A 27655-nucleotide genomic window follows, 5' to 3' on the forward strand; every position below is an offset into this window, starting at 1 on the left:
CATTCTGAATACAACTTCAAAAGGTAACACTCCTGATACAAGAGAAGTACAAGAAAATGTTGCCATAGAGGTTGGTATAAAATCAAGCAACACATACTATTCTCATAGTGGCATCAGACCAGTTAGACACTTTAAAACAGAAGATCAATAAGCTAAAGCATTTAATTATAATTAAAAAAGCAGGATTAACTGGACAGTTTAATAATTTAAACATTTAAGAATGCCATTTCACTTAGCACAAAGTAAGTGTGCCAAGTTTTCAATTTTGAAACCATGCCTAGATGAACAAAACGAGCTCAGTTCATGAAGCTAACATGCCAGACTACTTTCTCAGACCCCCTGCAGTCAGCAGACCCTAGAGCGGAAGGTAAAAACCTCTTGCTGGGGAAACTGATTATTAGGAAGGTACAACAAGCATCAGAAGATTATAATGATATTAAGTGCATGCCTGATGTCGTGGATAGGAACCATGCCCCAAAGCTGCATATACAGCTACAGAGAGTAGGAAAGCTACACCGAGACAAACGGTCTGGCTAGAAAAGAACTCAGGCCTTCCCTTAATCAGCTAGAGGATGTTGTAAGGAGGTGCCAGCCCCTCTTACGAATGGTATTACAGAAAATACATTTACAGATAAGAATGAACAGGGATTATGCACAAGCACTTTATTTTAGCTGATAAAAAAATTGGTGTGATGATTCTGTTTTCCAAAAAAAAAAATGTTCATGATGGTAATTATGAACAAAGCAAGACATCAATACTGTGGTTTGTATCAGGAAAAATATGGAGTATGAAATAAGAGAAATTTACATACCTTTACATGCAAAAAGACAGAAGGGGGACATGTAGGTGTAAACATCATTGTTCTTTTATGTACCTAACAACAGATCCCAGAGTGAGCAGTGTGGTACTAGTTTTAAAAAATAAACAAATGTACGAGGAGGAAAACAAAATCTGAAGACATAGGGTGGATGGCTAAAGGGAAATACAAGGAATAATTATACAGAATAAACACTGAATTAGATGGGTAAAAAAACAACAAAGTTAAAACAGAATTTAATAATGTATGGTACATATATTTTTTTTAATTTATGAAGGGTGACCTGTCGTTAGGGTGGACACCCACACTTCAACTTCTGTGTAAAGTAATAAGCAAACTAGGTGGGTAACCATTCTTGATTCAGTGTTAAAATCAATGTTTCTATGCTACATACAAATGCATTTTTGGTGATGATGCCTATCCATATCAAAAAAAGGTAAATCATTGCAGAGATCAATAAATATCTCTAGAAGTGGTCCAGATCTCAAGACTTTAGCTTCACTGGAGACTACAGATTTTTATTTATTTATTTATTTTATTATAATATACGTTAACTGGGACAAGTGGCTGATCCCAAACCTTTATCAGTAACTACCTGGGCCATAGCAGCAAATGTAAATACATCATATAAATATATGGACAAATAAGTGCAGCCAATAAACCAGCATACACTGGGATGGGGAATTACAGTATCTGGAGAAAACTCTTGAGATAAACAGAAAACACACAAATTCAAAGAAACTGTGACTAAAAGTCAAGAATGAACCCCAAATCCTTGGGAAGTGAGACAAAGTTCTTTCCTCTGGACCACCATGCTCATATGGGATCCAGATGAAGAGATGCAAGTCTATGGTGGCACAATAAACTCTATGTACAGAAGAACAAGGATTCTATGTAAAGGGTTTATGTAGTTCATTAAATAGCAGTATCCAAGAACCAAGATGACAAGTTTCTTCTACAAATTAACCAAACTTCTTATTCACCTTCCAATACCCACTTTATCCCACTCAGGGCTGCAGGGCAGTCAGAGCTTATCCTGGCGGCCAGTGGGCACATGACAAAGAAACAAGCTTAGGTGGGATCGTAAGTCCATTGTAAAATGCACTCAAATTTACACTCTCACATACACAAACCGCTAAGAGTAACTTGGAAAATCATCATGTCACCTAACATGTCTGAGATCTGAATAAATCAAAGCACCAGCTGAAAAATCCACAAAGACAGAAGAGTACATTCAGCCTCCATAAAGAAGACACCCAGCCAGGAACCAAAGCAGCAAAAAAAAAATGTTGTGAAGCAGCAATATAAACTACTGCAGCATTGTACTTCAACTAATAAGTCTCTTATAAAATAAATCAATACATTATGCATCAGTTAGTTTTCATTTCTGTTCCTTGTATCCGACAATCAGCTACCACTAGGATGTCTTCTCCGCTAGGTCTATTGGGCACACTCCTTACCCTCCCTGTACTAGTGCAGACCCATGCACAAGACTAGTGAGGAGGCTGACACTTTTGGTGCAGTGTCATAGTGCTGCTGAGGAGCTTTTTTCTATTTTAATGCCTCAACTCGCCTTCCTGCACGTACCCATTAACATTCAGCAATGGATATGGAATGGGGATTTGCTGGCATATGATCCCAACTCTGAAGTGACAGCCCACACCCCACCCCATAAATTCTTTCTTTAGAAAAATGCCTCCTTTGTGCATTCCCGGCCTCCACTACATATCACCAAGAACCTAACTGCACCCTCCCCCAAAGTACTGGCATGCCCATCCTTTGACAGCTAGTACCTCAGACACCTGAACTTGGGTCACCTGGGCTGTAATTATGGCTTTATCCATATATTTCACACTGCTGGCTACATATCTGTTTCTGAAAATGTAACAAGGTGAGATGAAGTAACACCATATCCAAGCATCCTTTCTCTGCTGACTTCTCTCAGCCCTGCTTTGAGCTCACATATCTTCAGAGCGCTGGTCTCTGTGTTAACTGTGTAATAACTGGAACAAGTGCCTACTTCTACAGACAAACTAGGCAACAGCTCATCACTGTAAACTGTGAGCTTGCACAGCAAGCAAAACACCTGGTCTATGAAGTAAGAATGCCTTTACAGCACTGTGAGCAGTTGTAGTTGTTTTCCTAAAACAAAAGATCTGATGCATTAGCTATACACTTGATTCAATATTTTGCTACTTTTTCTCCTTACCAGAAAGCACTATGTATCTCCATAAATACATTTTATTTTCCGTGTCTCCTTCAAGCCGTTTAATACATTCATTTAACAATGACATTACTCAGAATAATTGGTATTACTTTTTTAAATTCTGGACAAAGTGACTATTCTTTTCAGTGACATGCACTGGATTCATGTTTTTTGACATGTCTTAAGCTGCAATGAATCGAATAATTTCTTCTGCAGCGATAAAGCCGAATTTAAATTATACTTTATTTTTGTCATGCCAGAGACTCTTCCACATTTACCCACTCTATGACAGATGCACTGGGGTTTTTGACAATCTAGGCTCAGGTGTCATATTACACATTAAAACAGCTGTGAATCCCCAGAGAGACACTACTTTTAGGACCCTAGTGGAAGGAGAAAAAAAATCAGCTATAAATGATGCCACATATTTAAAAACTGTGACTCCAGAGAGAGTTAAGAGGTTGATGGCCTTAATGGGAATGGAAAGAAGGAACAGCTTTAATAAGATGCTGTTTAAGTTCTAGTAAAATCGCAAAATATTTAGCTAGTATGATGTAATATATGGGGGGGGGGGGTGTTCTTAAATAAACTACTGTGAGATTTCCTTCAATGTATGATGATGTCGCTGAGGAAGCTGAACAGCACAGAAATGCCTTTGTGAGAAAGGGCTAATTAACTTAGCGCTTTGTATACGTTTAGCAATGAAGAGACCTGTTTGTATGCGGAAAAATACATTCTGGGAAGAGTAAATACTGTGCAATGGATATAGCTGTTCTTTAAAAGGAAAACTGCTTCTGTCACTTTACAAAGGCATAACAGGGTGGCTATTTCGATCAACAACCACTGCATACAAGGAAGGCTGGAAAGAACTGATGGTCATCTTGTCCAACTATTAACCTGAAAATATGGCAGATAAATAAGTTAAAGCTGTCCCTCACAGCAAACTATCACTTAATGTTTTATTAATTTAGTTTTCAATGAAAGGTAAATGACGGGCTTGAGATACAGAAAAAGAATCCATCCATACTTTCAGATGACAAGCTTATAACCTAATGGTCACCAAAAAGCTTGACTGCCATGAACCCATGAAATGTTTTAGATACATTTATCTAGCTACAGATTTTACATCTGTCTATACACATGGTTCTATTATGTTTGACTTGATGCATATTTGACTGAAGCATACATTAGAAAAAAAAAAGACTGAAAGTACATTTGATTGAAAAGCAATTTTGCTGAAAACATTCTACACAGCATGTATATCATGAAAAGCTTTTTTTGCAAGGGGTAGGCCCCTCCCTACAATGTCCATTTGGGGGGGCTTCACCTCCCACAAACTGCATAATTATATAGTCCAACTCCAAGTTCTTGCAAAGGGAGTAAACAAAAAGCAACACACACACACACACACACACACACACACACACACACACACACACACACACTGAATCAAGTACTGCTGCAAAAACCACTACAAATCTGGGGGTACAACCTGAAAGTGGCATTACCAATGCATATGAAATCTTTCATTACTATCCTAACAACTCCCATAATTAAAATATTACACCACAAATAACACTGTACCCATGAACCACAACATAGGCGGTAGTATACTTAACACCGAAAGTGTGATAAGAGACCTTGGGACAGAGGTGGACAGTAGTCTCTCCTTTGATAATCACATTGCCACACTAGTCAGGAAATCCTTCTATGTGGCACACCTCATCACAAAAGGTTTCTCATCCAGAAAAAAAGAGGTCATTGTTCCCCTCTACTCATCACTCATTAGACACATTATAGAGTACAACGCCCCTTTTGGTATGTACCTCACAAGGCATCTACAACAACTGGAAAGGCCGCAGAAATACCTCACAAACAGGATTACCGGCCTCAAACAGATGTCCTACGCAGACCGTCTCAAAAAACTCCAGCTTTACTCCGTCGCATATCGCCTACTCAGAGGTGATCTCTGACTAACATACAAAGCTATGTCAAGCTCAGAGCTGTTGGACATGCTCCACTTAAAGAAATCCCAATCCCTCCAAGCTACACGCTCTGGGGACCTAAACCTTGTCACCACAATAAACAGAACATGCCGGAGGGATAGATTCCTGTCTCAGAGACTTCCCATACTCTGGAATAAACTACCTATCTATATCAAACAAAGCTCCTCATTAGCACTCTTCAAGAAAAATCTTGATGATCGGATGGGAAATAGGAAATTCACCCCGGGGATCACCTCTGTGGCTCTGTTCGACAGTGGCACAGGAAAATAATTTTCTTGGGAAGCAAAAGCCAGGATATCTTTTTGGCTAGGCTTGTATAGGCCCCAGGGCCGTTAGCCTAGTACCTACCTATGAACCTATGAAATACCAGCTCTAGACTAATTTTTGACAAAACGGCTTTTCAATCAAAAGTACTTTGTCTTTTTTTTTTTTCCAACACTGTGTGCTTCAGTCAAATTTACATGCAGTTAAACATACTAGAACCATTTATATATATATATATATATATATATATATATATATATATATATATATATATATATATATATATATATATATATATATATATATTATAATATACACACACACATATACATAAATACACATATATACACACACATGCATGCATGTATTTAGGTATGTACACACACACACACATATATATATATATATATATATATATATATATATATACATATATATATACACACACACACACACATATAATGATCGCTGATAAGTTTGTTTGAAACACAAAACAATGAACAAACCCATTGGAGAGTACCATTAATCACCACCAAAATCACTGGAAAAAAGTAACAGCAATTAATAGGTTATATTTGCAATTACCAAAAGTAAAATAAACTTCTACATGGGTGACTTCATTCCCCATGACATACATACACACACACACAAAAATACCTATACATATGTATGTGTGTGTGTGTATAGCTATCTTAGGACAATGCAACCAAATACCGAGGAAATGTAGTTTTATGTAGTTCTTCAGCCTTAAGGGTACAGCATTTCTTAAGGAGGAACAAAACAAAAAAAAAAGCAGTAATGCAGAACAATTGCTATTAATACTGACATAAATAGTCTGTCATCAAAATTTATCTAAGATAGGGTGAAAAGATCACTCTGTATTCTTATTACAGATAAGAAACCAAGATTCAATTTCGTACCTACAGACACACGTGTTTGTGTGTGTATACAGTAGGTGGTACATGTGGATAATTTGGTACCCTGTCCAGGATGAGCTTCAAAGCCTTGTCTGGCAATTAGCATAGAAGGACTTAAGCTTTGACTTGTTACTAAGCCTCATTATTGTGCCAAGGTACAGGATTCAAATTTTTTCACCTTTGTTTGCCTACTGTGTGACTTTGAGCAAGTCTCTTAAACAAACAATGCTTTGGGTTAATTGAGAATTAAGGTAAGGCTTCTTAATGGTCTCCTGGAATGCATACCTAGTAACTACTTATGAACTATGAACCAATGGCTGTTAGAATAGGCTTTGGCTCTCTCATGACCCTGTAAATGATAATGCGGGTTTATCTACTGGAAAATGGATGGCTGAGTGTATCTGTGTATGTGCATGCTCACTGTCCACAAACACCAAGCACTACAGTCTAGCTGTCTGGTCACCTGCTGGCTTAATTTTAACATCCTTATAGTTTTCTGGTTAAACTGCTAGGGAATTGATAAAAAGTACCAAAAACATGCTGGCTAATACTGCCTCAAAGAAGACAGATTATTTAAGCAAGAACCCACGACAGCTCCTTATCTTAGGCGGTAAGGTCACCTTTCAGGAGGTGCAGTAGTGCAATGTTTCTTTAAGTAGTCTGGTTCCTTTGTTATGCTTTATATCTCGTCTAAAAGAAAAGACATGACAAAGCTTGTGGTGGGTCCTAATGCATTGCCAAGAGGGTATCCATTTTGCTATGATGTTCAAATGAATTAAGAAACTGGTAAATTAGGACAAGGCTATGTACTGCTTAAAAGCTCTCACGCCTTGCCAACGATACATGATTGAGTGCACATACTAATTTAAAACTTCTACCAGCTCTAATAGGATGGTTATCAAAATCTTCATATGCAGATATCTCTGAAATGGTACCGGATATACCTTAAAATGTTGCACATCATCAAAAATTAGATCAGTCAGAGCCACATACCATTTTTAAGGACAGGTACAGCAAATTTATGGCAAAAAACATTCTGGTATTTTTTGACAAATGTTTTCACTTTCTTTGGTGCACTGTCTTGAAAGCTACATGACCTACTACTCAGCTAGAATATAAAATACTATAAAATTCAGTCTAATAGGGCAGTGTTCCCAAGCTTTTGCACTGAGTCAAATAAACTTCTCTGAGTCCATTGTGACCCTCTCACCAAGTACATTTTATTCTCTGGACTACAAGATATACTGGGAGCATGTAATCATGTTTTTAATTACAGACTACTTTAGTTAATTATTCTTGTTGCTTTCTCTGCTTCTACATTCATTAGGCAACCACGGAGGTAAAATACAGAAAGATAAACATGCTGAACTCGCACAAGAATGCTTATGATAATTAAATGCAGTTGTATAGTTACCTAACATTCAGTTCTTTCACAATATGAAATGAAGGATGATCTCATTGGAATCGTTTCCATTTGCACAGACATCTCGATGCATCAAGTACAGGAATTATCATGATTTCAGATGCTGCTATACAGCACTACATCAAAAGTGGCACACTGCTTCAGGTGAATACTACTTCATAGATTAATCATGGGCTAAACATCCAAGACAAGCTATAGCACTGTGTATGCCATCCACAGAAGACACCACATTATTCAAAAATAGCTACAATAACTTCCCACACTGTCATACCATTCATTGTCTATGCCCACTTTATCTAATTCAGAGTCACGGGGCAGAGGGCTATCCCAGTAATCAATGAATGTAAGGCAGGAACTAGTTCTAGATGAGACGCAAATCTAACAACACAGGGTACATATATGTAAACACACATACACACCCCTATGGCTAATTTAGCATTGTCAATTCATCTACCAGCATGTCTTTGAAATGTGGTAGAAAACTAGATTCATTTGAAAATCCACTGGTGAAAAAAGCTCATGAAAAAGGAATAGCTTGCAAATTCCAAACACAAGGCATCTCAACTGGGAAATACAGCAGAGGACCATGCATCAAATAAAATATTCTCTCAAGAAAATAGATTTTGCAAAAAAGGAATCAACTAGGATTTTTGGGGGAATGTGCTCAATCCCAAATGAGGGGTAATTCTCAAACTGTTATCAAATGGCCTTGAAGCTCCAAGGGGATGATTGCTGAACACATGCTCGAATAAGGGAACAACTAAAACTGCTTTAATTCTAAGGTATGGAAATAATAAAGCCCATAATGAAAATGTTAAGTACAAGACATAGAAGGAATGAGCTGTGAAAGCAATGGCTTTCTAAACTGAACCCAAAATATTTCCTCTGAATGCACATTTCTACATTTGCAATCCAGTAAATATGATTCACTAGGGCAAAAGGTTCCTGTAGACTAGCATACTTAATTTCTTTACTATCATGCAATGAATTAGTACAGGTATAACTGATTAATGTTTTCCACAGAGTCACAGAGTTTATAAGGCAGTCAGTCCAATGTTCAAAATCAGATGCTATCACTGACCCTGAAGGGGCACAACTACTGCCTCCAATAGAAAGGCAAAACTAGTCATGCAGAGGATAAATATACAGGGCATCCATCCAATCATCTAGGTTTGCCTTAAAGGAAGTGAGGATTCTGCAAGGTTTTATTTCAAGAAAATGGAAGTTTATTCAAGAAATTGGTGAAGCACTTGGTAATAAATCTGCCCTCCTATATGTTTTATATGCTGATAGAAATTCAAAGGCTTTAGTCAATGTTCATGGAGAAATTTGTTATTGTGGCGGTATAATGAAGGCTAAATTATTAACAGTAAATGCTAGATGTAAATCCCCCTCTACAGGATTCTACAAGTGTTAAGTACAGAGTGTGTGCTTCAAGCCTTTCTTGGCAGGTGAGGGTGTTTAGTCTGGAGACCTTTTTAGTTAGGAACCTCCTGGGACTTTCTAACAATGTGCTGTATACTCTGACAGGGGCATTGCATTCTGCAATTGGTCTGTCCAGGGCAAAGTACAGGGGAATGATAATTTCTTCAGTCCTGGTTGAGATATCTTTGGCTATTAAAAGGGAGAGATGGAAGGATTTATTGGCTTCTGCTGCTATGTAGTGGCCAAAGAATAAGGAGTTGCCTCTGAAGGTGTCAAGATCTCCAATGACTATCAGCCTGGAGTGAGGTGCTGTCTATACTGTAAGTTGCTGTTGAGATTAGTTTACTCAAAGAGAAAATACTACACTTCTTTGCTTTTACTTTAAGCCCATTTCTAATAAACCACAGAGTTGCATGGTACACGAACATGAGACTGGATGCTGAACAAATGACAACATTAAACTTAACAGTCACTAGCAAGCTTAGTCTTATGTTTGGATTAGTGCTATGATGATCGGACAGGCAAATGACAATCAGAAGAGGGCCCATTAGTGAGTTCTGAGGAACACCATTAGTCATATTTTTGCATTTGAAGGGTGGCATCTGCTACTTTAACTATTGGAGGGGGGTTGTATCTGTCTGCCAGTTTGATATACATGATGAAACTTGGGTCTACATTTCAGCCTTTAACCTAATTTACAATTCCAGTATAGGGAATAGTGTCAAGGGCCTTAGCCAGATCTAAGAAAACAGTATGAACTGCATGGCCACTATGTACAGTTTCAATGACTTTCTAAAATTTGTTTGCTACATCAAGCAGACTCTATCTCCCTTTGATAAAACTGTATGTTACAGGTAATGAGCAATAATGTATTTTTGTACTAAAGCGTATGAAATCAGATATAATACAGTCCATGCCTGCAAATTAGACCTGTTAAGCTGTGTGTGTAGCTTCTGTTGTATGACATGGGTACTCCTTTATGAAGTGGCATAATACAGCCATTTTTGTACCTCAGGAACATACCCTGTGGCTGAATGAGTTGCACAGTTTCAGGAGGCGTTCAGATAGGTCATGTTTGGTAAGGTTGACTGAGCAACCAAGTGCACTGACAGGGCCCACAGAGGTGATACTTTAATATTTTAACTGTAAAAAGTGCAGTTAGGAAAGGTTACATAGTACTCTTGTGATAGAAAGGAACACAGAAATTTGCTGAAAGTTAACTGTTTCTACTGTGAAGCTGACAATATATATGCAAGATTATCAGCAATACTTTTAGGGATGGAGTGGGTAACAACACTACAAATGAATTCAGAACACTGACATGAGGTATTTCTTAATTGTCTGACAGTTAAGAACTTTTAACTATCCTTGTCTTCAGATGCTAAGTTTAATTTGTATTCGTTGATCTTCAGTACAGTAAATTTCACACTTTTTTGATCTTTGACAGTCTTTAATGTCGGCAGATTTTTATTTATTATACACTTGAATTAGCTTAGTAACAGTGCACTTTATTACTCCCATCTACTTGGCCAAACTTGTTTGCAAGGCTGACAAGGGAGGAAACGTGGCAATTATTGACAGATCTGCATATGAAACTATATGTAGCCTTTTGAATCAAGAAAGAGACGCTCAAAGGGTGACATAACAACTGCAGCAGGTTCATTGTAAATTATTAGAACTACTGCAAAGAAGTTTTTTTAACTGAAAAGGATATAACTAAGTTGCATATAAATCACCCTAAACATTCTATATTTTAAGCAGTGCCTAAAATATATGTCGTTACATAACCCCCCCACCACCACCACCAAGTTGCTTGATTTCAGGAGTAGACGGTTTTTAACAAAATGCTGTCTTACTATTAGATAGTTCGTTAGAAGATTAGGAGATTATAGTAAGAAACGGACTTGTTTGATAATTAAATGGGTGAAGTAATGAATTAGTTTAAAAATATTCCTCGGTAAAAAGACTACTATTGCATTAGTTTAGAAGTCAAGTCTTTATACTTCAATTCACCCCTCAGAGTAATAAGCTGTGGCTCAATTTTTTGGACAAAAGACCTTAAGCATCCTTTGTATTGGCACTTTTGCCTTTTTTAACACATTACTTGTTTACACACAACACATTACTTATACAAAAATGTGATGGCTATTGTGACCCCTTTCACCCCAGCATACTCTAATCATACCTCTCAACTGTCCATGTTTTCAAAGAATGTCTAGATTTTTGCCTCATGTTTTTGGTCCGTTTCTCCAAAAGTGTGGTTTTCTGGCAAATCATTGGCAAATTGAGGATTGAAGTCAGAAAATAATGACAGAAATTTGAGTTTTTGACTTCATATCCTTTATACAATTCAATTAGTTAATGCAAAACCTGCTATTCTATCAAACTTCAAAGTTTGCAAGAGAAATATTTAAAAAATGTACCTATTTTGGGCCTTTGTTCCCCTATTATTTATGGCTTTGTCCACACTTCTTGCTCCAAGAGGTTGAGAGGTATGATGGTAAATTATGTCCTACTTTAAAAAGAAATACACGAATGCTGATCAATTAATGTAACATTATGTTAACATGTTCATGATAGCGATGATTTATTAATTTTATGTTGTGGTAGGACAGATTATGTACTAAGTTTGCTGATGCACTGAAAGCTAACAAGTAGGAGATTAAATTTATTGCTGAGATTTTTAAAGCTGAACTCAGTTTATTAGATATTACACTTAAAGGTATAGTCTAGGAAAAATGTGACAAATTCATGGAGATAGCAGCTAACATGCTCTTCATGTGGATAGTTGTCACTCTTCCCATATAATATATTAATGCCCATTTATAAGGTTAAAATGCAATATTACGGACTTAGGATTGACGAGTTATCAAACTGATTGCTAGATTACTAATTAAAGGTTGTTCACACAATTTATTAAGGATAATTAAAGTTCTTTAATCTGGAAATGAGAGGTAGGTTACAGAGTTTGTCAGGAAGCTCGCAACATATCAAGTTAAAGCACAGGTTAGTACTGTGAAGTTATTTTGTGTAATAAAATATTCTACTTTTTTGAGCATTGGTGTTACAGTAGTAAAAAAAACACTGGGATAGTTCAAAGACTGATGATAAACTAAAGAATATTTTACCTAGCTTTCCTGTTTTTTCATACAACAGGGTATTAAATATAGGTGAAATACTATCTTATAAAACCCCTGTTTATACTTATAGTGCAAAAGGTAAGTTTGAATGTATGGCATGTAATGTGTGCAAATATATAAGACCTTGCACATTAAGCATTATTAGAATTGTCAGAATAGTTGTGTGGTATGAAATATTTTGCATACCTTTTCTTTCACTTTGGTGCATTATTGACCAGTCAAGGAAGAAAATTAAAGCCAGTATACAACATTGATTGGATATTTTAAATACACATTTTGATAACATGGTAGCTGCTCATGAAGTACACAATGGACTTGACTTGCTTTAAATAGTGTGTTCTGGTTCATGTATATTTACTCTATGGTGGGGACAAAGTATTGGCTTTCAATCAACTGAGTTCAAAGATTACTTGAAAATTCAATACTTTGAAACCTAAAAGTTTGAATACTGATGTTAACTGACAGTGTTCAAGTATACAACTTAAAATTTACTTTTTTGGTCCATTTAATAACACTGCCCAGACTACTTGTGTGTGTGTGTGTGTGTGTGTGTGTGTGTGTATATATATATATATATATATATATATATATATATATATATATATATATACACACACATATATATATATATACATATATATATATATATATATATATATATATATATATATATATATATATATATATACACATACACGTACACACATATGGATATATATATATATATATATATATATATATATATATACACACACACACACACACACACACACTCGCGCTCTGAGGTCGCACTACAGTGGAAAATAAAGGCGAACTCCACTGTCAGCAAAAATAGTTTTGGCAAACATTTGCTCTTTTTGCATTTGCCGAAATTGCAATTCATCCAAATGACATGCTCCCACACAGGGAAACCTATAACAGTTTTAAAAATTGAACAAACAAAAACTGAAATCAGTGAGGAAAACAAATTTGTTTATTTATTTACAATTTGTTCACTGGTTAAGTCCCACTAGGTTACTGACCTCTTTTCAGGGGAGAGCAGATGTGGCATTTATACTACTGCTATGGAAAATCTGGCCAGGCATTGAGAACCTCCCCATTTCTTTCTGATAATTACCAAAGGATCTTTTACATCTATTTGAGCTACCATCACCTCATACTGATGGGGCCTCCGTTTACCATCTCACCTGAAGGACAAAACAGGGGAGGGCAGCACCCCTGCATTGTAGTGTCAGCAATAAATCTACCAGGTGTGCTAAAAGAACTCGGAGCCCTCTGCACCAAAGGTGAATCTGCTACCTGCTGCACCTCTGTCACTGCTAAAAGACCAATACTAATGTGGATAAGCCAATATTTTTGTTAAGTTGCATTCTAATATGCACAAAACATATGTTTATGCATAAAAATACAAACGAGTTATTGAAAAATGTGAAAAATTATACTGCAACCTGAAAAAAATACTTATATCTCAAATATTACAGTTATGTTTTTATTCTACCAACAACAAATGAAGCTATTAATGTTGAATACAGGAGATCAACTGTGTGACAGGTCATACTAGAAAAAAAAATTATGGAATTAAAATGCTAGAAAAATCTAAAGGAAAATAATGTAATCTTAATAAAGACATTCTAGTACATTTATGATTTTTAAAGACGTGATAAAGTCTACCTACTTAAAAAATGGTGGAAGATTAATGCAAGAGTAACTTAAATGCACTAAACTATTACAGAAGGAACTAAGAAAGGAGCTGGTTTTGGAGCCTGCTTGAAGATGTCTGTTGGCAAACTCTAGTTCTCTAATCAATCACCCATATGATGCATCTTTAGGGAAAGGGATCACAAAGGAAGAATGATAAAGATCAGACTCTGAAAAAATTAATACATAACAAAAGTTATGTACTAACCATAACACCATTTCCATGTTGGCAAACTCTCTGAACTAGACATAAATCACTACATAACTTACTGGATTGCTGATTAGCTTATAAACAGGACCCAATAAGTCAGTTCTGGTGAGAGCACATCCACCAAGAGACAAGTCACCAGTGAAAAAGCTCGGGTCTCCATGCTGGGCCTACTCCTGTTTGGAATCAAGGCTAATGTCAAAGGCCTTAGGCTCAGCAAGTTTGCAGATGACTATATATTAGGAGCTATCAGATTCTCTCCATGACACCAGCATCTTGCAAGAGTCTCTAATGCAGACAAATGACTGGTGCCAAAGCCGCACTTTAAAAGTCAGTGGCAAGAAATGCATTAGAATTCCTTTTAGGAAACTGACCACCCAAGTCAATTACTCCACTGCTAAAACACCCCTAAGAGTCGAACCAGTAGATAGGGATCCGGGAACATATACAGACAGTAATCTGGCCTTCGACCATCATGTAACAAAGACAGTAAGAAAATCTTTCTATGTTGCCCAACGTATATGTAAGTGTATGGCATCCAGGTGGAAGGAAGTTATAATAACGCTCTACTCAGCCCTTACCAGACCCATCATGGAGTGCAATGCCCCATTTGGCATGTACCTAACCAGACAGTTGCAACAGCTGGAACTCCCACAAAGGCTCCTCACCAGCAGAATCTAAGGCATGAATATCCTTGACCTACACTGATCACCTAAAGGCCTCATCTCTGTACTCAGTATCCTACAGGCTGTTGAGGCGCAATCTATGCTTGGCTTATAAGGCATCCTCAGATCCAGCTCTGATGCATCTTTTGCACATCTGCAAAACAGGAAAACCAACAGATGTAGACAAACTATGCAGCAACCTCGGTCAAAAATCTTTAACGTAGAAACAGTTTAATATAAAAACTTTCACGTTTTCATTACTCTAAATAAAGTAACTTCTTCAGAAAACAAACAGCGGCTACACAGTAACCGCTGAATTTAAAAACTGTTACATAAGATCATGTGATAGTAACAGGCAATGGCTTAAAGACAAAGCGATCCAAAAATAATTTACAATACAAATATAATCCCTAATATTATTTAAATGTTAAAATATTATTCAAATATTGATTAAATGTTAGTTAAATGTTATTTAAACTCAGCGTAACCAGCTCATAGTGTTCTAATATCTACGGTGCAACAATGATGTTTGAATAATAAATGTTAAATGTACTATTCCAACAAACAATGTAGGAACCTACAAACCTCAATAACATTACTGTGTAGCCGCGGTTTGTTTTCTGAAGAAGTTACTTTATTTAAAGTGACGAAAACGTGAAAGTTTTTATATTAAACTGTCTCTACGTTAAAGACTTTTTCCGAGGTTGCTGCATAGTTTATGCCTACAGCTGTTGGTTTTCCTGCTTCTTTTCGTTTGGTTCGTCTGCTTTTTTTGCCTCGTTTGTACATCTGCGAAACAAAAAGCACTAGAAACACTAGATCCAAGGATGTGAAATTCACTTAGGACATAAATAGAATATGCTGAAGGGACAGATGTGGGACTCGAATGAGTCTTGTTATGGAACAGAATTCCCACCCATGTGAAGCAGTTTTTATTCCTGAGCCTATTCAAATTAAACCATGACAATTGGATGGGAAATCTCAAACTCACCCCTGGTCTGGTTCCCATGTCTCTGATGGACAGACGCCATTAGTAAGTAAAACTTTCTCCAATACATCCCCCCATAAATCCCCTAGCTACTTCATTATTAACATACCCCCTCATAAAATTGGGTTGGGGTGTATGGCTATGTTTATAAAGGCCATGGTGGTCGCCTGCTTAGTAACAACCTATGAACATTTCTTTGTAATGTCTTTCAAATCAGTTATGTATGACGCCACCTTTTTCTGATTCTTGGATCCAGAGTTCAGGATCCTCCCTCTACCCATAAATTCCTTCCATCCATTCAATACCTCAGATCAAGTCTGCCACTTGCACCCTAAACATGCATCTAAAATCCAATAACAGGGAAATGGGAGTAGAAAGGGAAACTGTTATGACATTGCACAAGAATGTATGTAGGACAAGGCTCTGGACATATCCAATGCGGTCAGTTGGCAGCCATAAAGACAACAATTTAGGCAAGGGTGAGGGCAAAGGAAGGGAATGTAAAGCTGGACTGAAGAAGACAACATGTATTGAGTGTTACGATAATAAATTTCATATCCAATGTTGGCTTTTCTGTCCAACTCAATGGATTAGACAAATTCCCCAGCTACTAGGACTCCAGTGCAATCACATGAAAGGATATTCCTAAGGATGGTGGAGCCAAAGGACGCAATGAATCTAGACAAAGGTGTGAAATGCAGAGCAGGTAGCTGCAGGAAAAATGTCATCTAATGGTACTCTGTCAAAGAAAGCTGTTTCAACAACTTTAGTTGAATGGGCCTTGGATCAGTGAGGAAGGGAAAGCTCCTTTGTTTTGGATGCAAAAGTAATGCAATCAGCTAGCCACCTGGACAGTGTGACTTTTCATACACCATCTCTCAATTTGCTTTTAAAAAGACAAAAAGTTGATCAGTTTTCCTAAAACTTTTGGTGCGATGCAAATAAAATCTCAACTGACAGTGAACATTCAGCAAGTGTAACATATTTATTTGACATTTGTTTACCGGGAAAGTACGACTGGGTATGAGCCCATTTTCAGCGCAGGCCCTGGGAGAAAAGCTCCACAGTACACACAAAGAGAATTAACCTGAACAATGGTTACAAATATTCAGACAATAAAGTAGTACAATATATGAAATACAAAATAAGCAAAATATAAAGGCAAGCAATAAAGTTGACCATACATTATATACAAGGTAGGAAGAGATATTCCCCTTTGTTGGACAAATCGGGAAAGAAAACTGGCAAGTTAATGGATTGGTTAAGGGCAGCTTCCAAGGCCACTTTATAAAGAAAATTGGGTATGGCTCAAAGAGAAACCATATCCATATGAAAACTCAGATAAGGGGTTTTATATGATAATGCCCATAACTCTGAAATCCTCCTAGCTGAAGTAATAGCAAAAAGGAAAACAGTCTTCCAAGACATACATTTTACTTGCACTGAAGCTGCTGTTTCAACTGGGAGTCTAATAAAGGCCTGAAGAAACAAGGTAATGTCCAAAGGAGGAACTGGTCGATCAGTGGTGGTTTGAGAAGGAAGGTCCCTCGTAGAAAGGCTTTGGACAATTTCAATAAAGCAATGGGAGTCTGCTTTTCTCACACAATAATGTTAAGATATGACTGCCAGCTGTACTTTGATGGTAAAAAAAATAGATCCTTCCTTAAATAACCCTGACAAAAAAATCCAGAACAGAGGGTAAACAAGCCAAAAAGTATCTAGCTCCTTGGAGGAGAGACAGATAACAAATATCTTCCACTTACTTCTACAGACTTCCCTTTGAATGTTTTTTGTGAAGAGGATAAGATATGGAGCAATGAAAAAAAGTCTGACATTTTTATCACTAGAAATGGAAAAAACAAGCAGTTAATCTCAGGGCTTTGATGTCCCAGAGTAAGGATGACCAGACAGGTGAGAAAGAAGATCCGGAAGAAGATCCAGCACTCAAGGAGAGTATTTCAGATAAGGCCAAAAGAAGGGGAATAAAATCTGACAATGCCAAAATGGGGTAATGAGGATCACAGTTACCTTGCACCTAACTGCTTTGTGAACAAGTTTCATTACAAGGGAAAAAGGTGGAAAGCCACAGTAGAGATCCAGGGGTCAAGTGCATGTCAGGGCATACGCTCAGTGACTATCCCTCTTGGGGAATCAGGGCAAAGTAGCTGCTGCATTTGGTGTTGAGAGGGGACACAAAGAGATCGTAGCAAGGCTGGCCCCAATAACTGTAGATCCCTGTTGCTACTAACTGAATGAGGGGCCACTTGTAAAGCAGGATGACGGATCAGTTTGACTGTTAAATCGTTCAAACCCCCTGGGATATACATTGCCAGTAGAGTATTGGGAAGACATCATCCACTGTGAAACCCTCATGGCTTCTCAACGTAGTGGATACCAGCAGGTCACTCCTCTATATGTTGCTGTACCACAACATTGCCATATTATTTATATGGATGGAAAGCACAACACTGGGAAGGAAATCCTGAAAGATGTGCAGTGCTAGGACTGCCCTCATCTCCAAAATGTTGATGTGAAGTTTGGCCTCTGAAGTTGACCACGTGCCATGAATCATCTTACCTTTGAAATGCCCCACCCCAGAAGGGTGGCATCTATAGTCACTGTGGCATTGGTGGGTGGAAAGATGAATGGGCAACGAAAACCACTAATGGAGCACTGGACAGAGAGAGACACTACTGCAGGATCCTTACCTAAAATCTGGTCTAAGGAACTAGTGTGATCAAAGAAGCCTTCAACTCCAGTAATCAAAGGATAAGTCTTTCCAGGGGCTTTGAGACAGAAAGGACATTGGAAGCTTGCCGAAGTAGAGTCAGCACTCAAATCTGGAGCCTTGGCAATATGAGAAATCATGTCCAGGTGGCAACCTATGAATTCTATTGTGTGGACTGCTGTCAGTTGGGTTTTCTTTAGATTGACAGTAATCCCTAGTCGGTGACAAATTTGGAGCAAGAAGTCCCTGGTCTGAACAAGTCAGGGTCTGGTGGAAGTGGTGAAGAGCCAGTCTAAATAAGGGAACACATGATAACCTTGCAGCCTTAGGTGTGCTTCAACAACTGCCATGCACTTGGTGAACACCCTGGGGGCTCTGGTAAGACCAAAGGGCAGTGGTCTAAACTGGAAGTGACTGTCCTCCCAGCTAAAAGTGGATGAATCTTCTGAACTGCCTCACTATTTTTAGATGTCGATAGGTATCCTACACATTCAGTCATTCTTCCTCAAGACAGGCAGAATGGAATGAACCATGACCATCCATAATTTCATCTGTTTTATTAAATGGTTTAGGTAACTGAGGTCTAAAAATGGGCCTGAGCTGCCAGGTCTTTTTCACAGCCAAAAAAGAACCTTGAATAAACTCTGCATCCTTGCTGGTCTGGTGAGACCTCCTGAATGACTTACTTTTCTAGCATCTTTAAAATCTCTGCTGTTGCTACCTTCCCTTGACTAGCTGAAACATCAGAAAGTTTGTTTTTGTTTGATGGAGGAGAAGCTAAGGGACTAAAATATAGCCTCTGGTTATACTTTTTGCACCTAAAAACATGCATGATGGCTAATCATTCTCCATAGTGCAGGGATAAGCATCCCCTGACGGCCTCCAGAGTGCAACATTTGGGTAAATATTCAGGAGTGCTGGAAGGGAACCCCAGGAGCAGTGTTCATTAACATTTTTTTCCTCTGTGCCTGGGGGGGGGGGGGGTGATGGGGGTCTGTCACCACAAGTATCCCGAGCAAAACTCTGGGACTTGGTTCCCAGGAAAAAAATCCTTTGGGGAATGAAAAATTGGATGCTCACAGGAAGCAGTGTTTTGTCCTCCTGTTCACTTCTGGTGAGCACTTCCTTGACCTTGGGTTCATAGAAGGTAGACCCATTAAAAAGGAATTGACAAAGGATGCTTTGAAGCTCTCTGCAGACACACATCCAGACATGCCCACAAATTGCAGTGCTAATGCCTGCGGCTCTCAAAGTGCCATCAGCTGTATTGCAGATTAGGTGCATGGACATGTTAGATATAGATTGCAGGGTGGTTAGCTGTGACTCCACCATCTTCTCTACATTGGCAGGTAAGGTATCCAAGAGGGACATGGAAAGCTCCTTGGTCACGTCTGACTGGAAACGTTTCAGATGGGCTAAGTAATTCAGCTCACATAAAGAAAATGTTGGTGAAATGCAAGTCCACTTTCAAAACCTGTCCAATGCCCTAGACTGTTAGGGGATGGACAGAGACGCTGTCTTCTAAAAGCTCCTTTTTTATGGTTGCCACAACCACAATGGCATCTACAGCAGGACCCTTGATCCAATATGGCCTATTCCGTGGGGAAACCAAAAATTTGTTGGGTTTATTTAAGATAAACTCCACCATGTCAGAATTCTTCCATGCCCACTGACAGACTAAATGTGGGAGGGACCACACAGGAAGTAGATGAGCCAGTCCTAAAAGCCTTGAGGAATACCAGTTACTCTTGGGAAGGAGTGTCAGTGAACCATCCCCCCTTGCTGCTTCATTAATGCATCTTCCAGGAGGGGGGATACAGACCTGCAGAGTACCCTTTCAAAGAACTAGAACAGAAAAGCTGAAACTGAGGCCTAGGAAGAACACTTAGGATCCAAAGATCCCAAAGGGATAACTACCTGGGACCCGATTCACCTCAACTCTGAGGCAGACATTAGTGTGAAACTGTCTGGGGTCAAAGCACCTAAGAAAACGGGGTGGCTCTGACAACCACGGAGTTTATCCTAAACTCTGGGCCTTGGCCCTGAACTCCTGGCTCTAAGACCCCTTGAGATCCAACGCTGTGGGAGCCACGTGGATAGCAGAAACAGAGTCGAAGCCAAACAAGCTATCAACTTCACAGATACTGGATCCGAAGTTCAAACAGGAAGAGAAGATATTGGGTGGGGTTGTCTATGCCCTCCCCAGGGGGAGGCAATAAAAGAGGACCTACACATCTGGATTTGCATCCTCAGAAACTTTCACATCATCATGCCAAAGTCAGCTTCTGACAGATTCTTCAATGACTGAAAGGATGTGAAGGATGAAGTCGCTGAAGGCAACTTGGAGGACCAACGCACTGATATATCCTGCAGAATGTTGGAACAGAGCCTAGGGGTGGTTGGTTGTAGACAGAACCTAAAAGGAGGAGAAGGAAATCAGATCCAGCTGGTTCGAGAATAGTTATCGTATCCGACAGTCTAGGAATGTTTTGAGTCAGAATGGATGGACCTGATGGAACAGAGGATCTTTTCCGGGCCATATCTTTATCCTTGCCATCTGTTATATCTCTTTGCCTCTCTCCCTCGCTTTGCCTTTCCATCTGTCCTTTTCCTTCTCTTTTAGTTACAGGACTTGGTCTTGTCCCCAATCCTTCTTACCAGATTGGGAAGCAGAGGTAGAACCATAAGGGTTGACTCACCATCTGTGACAGGAAGACGACCCTTCAATGATGACATGATTTCTCCATAGACAAAAGCCCTATCCAAAAATTAGTTGCAAGACTCTCACTCTACATCCAAGTGAACTACACCCAAGCATTATACACACACGCACAAAGAATGGGGGGGGGGGGGCCTGGGTGGGAATCTTGTGCCTACAGGCAGTGCACTTCATGAAACCAGTTGCCTTGCCACTCTTGGAGCCACAGAAAATACACATACTCAAACACTAAAGTTAACCATAACACCAGCTAATGAAAATCACTAAAGTCTAGTATATGAAGAATAAACTGTAATAAAAAGCAGAACAATCTCTACATATAAACATTTTTTTTATTTTATACAGGAACAGGAAAGGCTATAATGGTGGAAAGATACACCTGCAACTGCAATGATTAAACTAACACAATTACTAACAAAACTACATTGAGAAGAATGCTAAGAAAGGGGATATCTGAAGGTTACTGAACAAAAATGGTAAGGATATGAAAAGCAAAAAAGTACTCATCTGCCATATTTAAGCACTGAGGCCAGAGGTCACATCTGATGCTAACAGGAGGTAAACCAGAAATGAGGTATTGTAGGGACAGAAGGGAATTATGGGTAAGGGGAACAACCTGAGTCCTTGATCCAAGAATGTAAAAAAAGTGCTGATGTCAGATCTCATTACCCGTAAGTTGAGACAGACTTTGGGACACACTGACAAGAATATGGATTTGACCATCATGAGTCAACCGTGGTGAGGAAATTATTCTATGTTGAGGAAATTGTAAACAAAGGTAAGGCATTATTATTCCACATTATTTGGCACCCATCACACCTGTCACCAAGTACAGTGTCCTCTTTAGCATGTATCTAACTAGGCACATACAACAGCTGAATGTCCACAAAGGTTCCTCACTAAAAGAATACAGGACAAATATGTCCTATGCAGTCCACCTCAAAGCCCTATCCCTGTATTCTCTCTCCTACAGTCTGCTGAGGAGAGATTAATGCCTGGAATACAAGACATCATCAGAGGCAACTCTGATGTACCTCCTGCATATTCACAAAACAAACAATAGAATTTACCACTCTAAAGACTTAAACCACGCCTGTGATATAAATAGGACATGGTGGACAGACAGGTATGTATCCCTGAGATTGCCCCTTTTCAGCAACAGGCTCCCCACCTAGGTGAAGCAGAGTCCCCCCAACCCAATTCATGCAGTATTTGGACAACTGGATAGGGAACCAGAAACTTACCCCTGGCTTAGCAACTATGTCTCTAATGGGCACAGGCAGTCTGTAAATGGTTAATCTCTTAGACCCCAGCTTGCAAACATTTCATCTTCCAAGCCCTTGCTTACATTACCAAGAGTACCAAAACTTGTCAGAGATTTGGGATGCACGGCTAGGCTTAAAAGGTCCCAGTGTTCATTAGCTATTACACACCCATGAACCTAAAGGACAACATCAGATTTAGGGGTTAGTGACACTACAAATTCTAATCTTCAGCATCAGCACTGCAGCAGCAAGATAAGCATGTCTTCCATCATTTCATGATTAATCATCAGCTCCTGGATGCAGAATGCAGAAAAATAAGCAGTAAGCAGACAGTGTTTGTTCAGCAGTCAGTGGGCGGGTGTCTGATGTAAAACTGAAAAAGCCAGATCAAATAATGGCGAGGGCATCAGCTCAGGTGAAAGTAAAGAAAGCAGATGAACCTGACCCAATTCAGAACAAATGACCGATGTTCAACATCTGGTCTACAGTAAAGAAGTCTCTAAACTGGTGATGAAAACCACAAGTAACCAGTACTGACTCTAGTCAAGATATGCACTCAGAAATGCAGCACTAATGTCGGCAGTGACTAGAGAGAGAAGACCAGCAGTAGCCCTTTTCAGGGATTTCTGGAACATGTTTCATTAAAAGGTTAGCCCTATTCCTTTTGCTGTCCAATGTTTTCATTCTCTGATGTTTCTCCTCCTTCTCACTGTGTGCTAGATGGCTTACATTTGCTACGCTTCCCTTCTGGACTCTTGTTTATACTATAACCCTTTGTGGCTTACGGTAATCTTGATCAGGAAGGACTGTAGAGTAGATGAAAGAGAGAGAAGCTAAACCAGCAGCCACATTCATCTCTTTCATTTTTGATACATAAGATAGAAGTACATTAGCTTGCTGTTTCTTCTTTTTGTGGACTGTATGAATCTGACAGAATCAGCAATCTAGTTTGCTGTGTGCAGGACAAGACAGAAAACACACTTGGAGTCTGACTCACAATCATTCTCCCATACTTGCAAATGTTCTTTGTAAGCTTGTGGTACTCAAAGTTCAATAAAACTTTAAAGATGCAAAAAGGGAACATTTTGAAAAATATCAGATACCTTAGCACATTAGCTGATTTACCATTGACCTCTTCTTGCTGGGTCAACAACTGGATGTATCACTTGTACCAATCATAATTCAGCTCTTTTTTTCCACAGAAGCACTTGTGCATGTGAGCACTCAAAGGGCATGAGCACACAGACCACTATTGTCACAAGCAAATAACTTAAGTGTAACCAGCCCCCGAGTCTACCAATTTGCCAAAACCACTAGTGGGCACAGAACCTGCACAGCAAGAATTAACAGTGACACATCCTATATAGCAAGAATTAACAGTGACAATCCGACAGCATTGCTAACAAATAATATACAAATATACACCTGCCTGAATTTCAGAGACCTCCAAAAACCAAGACTGGATGGAGGGACCTCCAAATAATGGGAGGCAGCATCAAAATACCTGTGACCCCTTTATGGAGGGTCCTCTCATAGAGGCAACTGACATGGCAAGAATGCATCTGTTACATCTAACATCAGGGAGACACCACAAAGATCACAAAATAGGCTGCACCTCAACAAGTAAAACCAACATACAGAAAGGAGTCAAAGGACAGCCCAGGAACCAAGGTTAGGAAGGATGAGTCTGAAGTACAAGCATACCCAAAGAAGCCTGAACCCTGAACAGTTAAGGAAATAATGCTTGGTTAGTGAGCATACCAAATATCCACTGGCCATAGTGTAGATGCCTCCCATCTATAGACATCTTGCAGTTCACTGCAATACATGCAACTCAAAGTGTTTAAGTGACACATGAAGATTGTGCCACTGATGTGTTACTTCCCCATCCAATGACTTCCTGTAGCCACACTGGAGTGACTGGTACAGGACAGTATCCAACTCTGTGCCTAAAAGAATTAGATTATCACTAAGGGCTGCAACCAGGGAAGCTGCCTTGGAGTCTCTCAGTGGGCCAACAGAAAGCAGTCAAAGTAGTAGGCCATATGGTGATTCTTCTGCAATGTTTGGGCCATTTTCTACTAGGAAAGTTGAAAGCATTAGTTATTTTACTTGCACACTCCGCATGTAAAACGACTAAGCACACACATTCTCAAGAGTGGAAGCATCCTACAAGAATTTATACAATGTTACTCAATTGTTGACTCATTAAGAAGGGTACCAGACATCAGATCTGCTGAATTCTCTAGCCTAATGAAGAAGATGATGTATGAAATCATGTACATTATGTATAAAGTGTTGTGCAAGAAACATTACCATTTATGCACAGGTGGAAGTGGCCAAGCAATGTTAATAAGAGTTAAAACTGGGTTAAAGGCTATTGAAAATTTTTGAATCATTGACATGTATGCTAATAATGGTTAATTACTTATAATATGGTGCATAACACATTTTAAAGTAAGACATCCTTCACTGTCACATCATTCTGTACATGAAGTGTCTCAAAGGGCACACACTGAATAAAGAAAAAAATGGATTTTTTTTCTGTACTCTTCGCTATTTAGGTATGCATAGCAATATGCAAAAAATTATACCAATATATTCATAGTGATCAAATAATTACTTAAGTGTGCCTTTCCAAGGTGCAATTAAATAAAAAATGCACTATTCCATTGGGTGCATAAACTACCATTATACGTCGAATGCATGATCATAAATATAATGTCACACTAGATTATTTCCAGTTTCAGCAACCTGGTGTATTAAAATGCAAGTGATGTCTCAAACCCCAAAATACAGTAAGTTTTAAATCCAACTAAGATAAATAATTAGTATGAATACCATTCTATTCCACAGCTGAGAAATTCACATATGTATTAGGGTGATGCATTTACATTAAAAAAATTGAAAAAAGTTTATTGAAACATACATACATTTTTCTTTTCTTTTATTTCGATCCCCATTGGGACATCACTTAAGCAGCTCGGCCCCCAAGTAGCCCATATCCACGCAGGTCTACAACTCATCTCCTACCCCTTGGATTTACTCTGGTATTACTGGGGCTGGTCATGGATGCTAAGGGTATCCTGGGGCTTGACTGCTTCTGTATCAATGGGGGGGGGGGTTCCTTTATATGACATACTCTCTCTCCTCCCTGTCATCTGCTTTCATTGATTACATTCGAGGGTAATTCCCCTCTTTGGACCACATTTCCCCTCTTTGGACTACATCACCCCAAAGGGAACATCATCAATGAATGCTCTCACACCCAGGACAGGCACATCCATTCCTCTCTGCTTTGGCAGTCACCTGAGCTACTAATAAAACCTGGGTTGACTGGGCCGTAGTCAGTGCTTTATCCTCTATGCCACCATGTGAAGAAGCTTCTGAATTACATAAAGCAGACATCAAGTGCACCTGAGTGCTGACAATCTAAGTAATCAATTATGGGGCTGCCTCAATTAGGTTTCCTCTAACTACTCTTATATTTCAATTACTTTCTGATTTCTGCTCCTTTCTATTCAATGTATATCAGTTACAAGTGCATTACAAATTCAACAAAAATATAAACAGATAAGGTACAGATATATTTACTGTTTATTCTGAAATTTCAGTTCCACACTCCTAGAAAATATACTAGGTTTGCCAGGCTCATGAAAACCATATCGCCATATAAACATTGGGAAAAAAAACATGTCTCCAGTTTTGCATGATTTCCCTAATAAGGCAATCCCATTAAGTCATAAAGTATTATATTACACAGCCAGCAGTGATAATTAATATGCCTAGCTAGTCAATCAAATTATGTTGATAAAGTTTGTCAAAAAGGTTTGCAGCAAGACAGTTTTTAAAAATGAATCTTGGCATGTATATGTCAAACATGGAATCCTGAAAAGAAACAGCGTCATTCAAACATTTTGATGACCAACACATGTTAAGCTTGACATTAAACCCATAAACCTGTAAGGCGGTGAAAATTACTCGGGTGGGGTCCAGAAGAATTACATTTGGAAACCACGTTGCAAACAAATCACATAAATAGCTCTTTAACTTATTATATGTGTGTGTGTGTGTGTGTGTGTGTGTGTGTGTGTGTGTGTGTGTGTGCTTCAGAAGACTGAAAAAACAGAAGACTGAATCCCAAAATACTGAAAACGCAAAATAATGAAGGATGGAAATTGTCCCTTCTCCAGTGTTATGTGATCTTGGAGTTAGTATATATAATTAATAGGGGGTGTGAGGGCATAGCCCCCCACGAGGGGTGCAGGAGGGCTTGCCCCCTGCATTAAAAATGTTTTCAGTATTTTGGGATTCAGTCTTTTGTTTTTCAGTCTTCTGAAGTAGACTATTTTTTTTTTTTTTAATTTCTGCAGTAAGGACAGGGCATCATCTCTTGTGGCCTTCTGACAAAAACAAACAAATGAATGCCTTCAGGGTATCCTAAGCTACTCAGTGACCAATGAAAGAAGCAGGAAGGATAAATGTACAGTCCTAAAGTACACATGAAAAAAAGTTCTCACCATGAAGAGGGGATCCAGAAGGACTGCTTGAAAGACCAGGGACAGGACTGCAACGACCACCAACTTGTTTAGAAGTCAGCTCTTGTTCAATTTCCTCCAGTCCAGCACTTTTCTGAAACCTACTCATGCGGTTTACAACACATGGAGACATGTGTGTTCGGACACAAGGCTGCCCTCCATAAGGATTAATGGGAAAGACATGGGAAGTTCCACGTAGAGTACTGACCACAACCCAGCGTGAATCATGGCTGAAGCAGATATCCTGAACCTTATAAACAAAAGAAAATATTCATATGTTTAACTTCTTCTTGGTCTACATATAGTTGCTGGAATTTTCTTAGTCATAATATTGCAGCTCTGCTGATTTTAATGTTATGAGTACTACCTTTTGTCATCTATTATCATCTTTGACTACATGGCGCAGGTCATGGCTGTAAATGGTCCTTGGACAAGTCCACTTACCCAGCTAACAAATGCTAAATATATAAATCAATATGATTGACAAAAAACACAACCACTGTAATAGACACACAGGACATTTATTTACATTCAAATAATAACCAGGTAAGTGGATCCTTTCCAGTCATGACCTGAAAAAAGTAACAAAATATAGATTATACTTTTTCACAGAGTCAGTAAGAAGAAATTAAGAAAATAAAAAAAAA

General features: G+C 38.7%; 1 protein-coding gene across 1 annotated transcript in view; it reads right to left on the reverse strand.

Moving 5' to 3' along the window:
* The window catches only part of LOC122787696 (BCAS3 microtubule associated cell migration factor), a 4651713-nt gene that overhangs the window by 1599897 nt on the left and 3024161 nt on the right, over positions 1-27655 (reverse strand). The window contains exon 15 of the mRNA XM_044054546.1: positions 26991-27258. Coding sequence (XP_043910481.1) covers positions 26991-27258 — 268 coding nt within the window. The remainder of the gene's footprint in view (positions 1-26990; positions 27259-27655) is intronic.

Source organism: Protopterus annectens, chromosome 13.part0 (assembly GCF_019279795.1).
Source record: "Protopterus annectens isolate FY-2018-M chromosome 13.part0, PAN1.0, whole genome shotgun sequence".
Taxonomy (NCBI): domain Eukaryota; kingdom Metazoa; phylum Chordata; order Ceratodontiformes; family Protopteridae; genus Protopterus; species Protopterus annectens.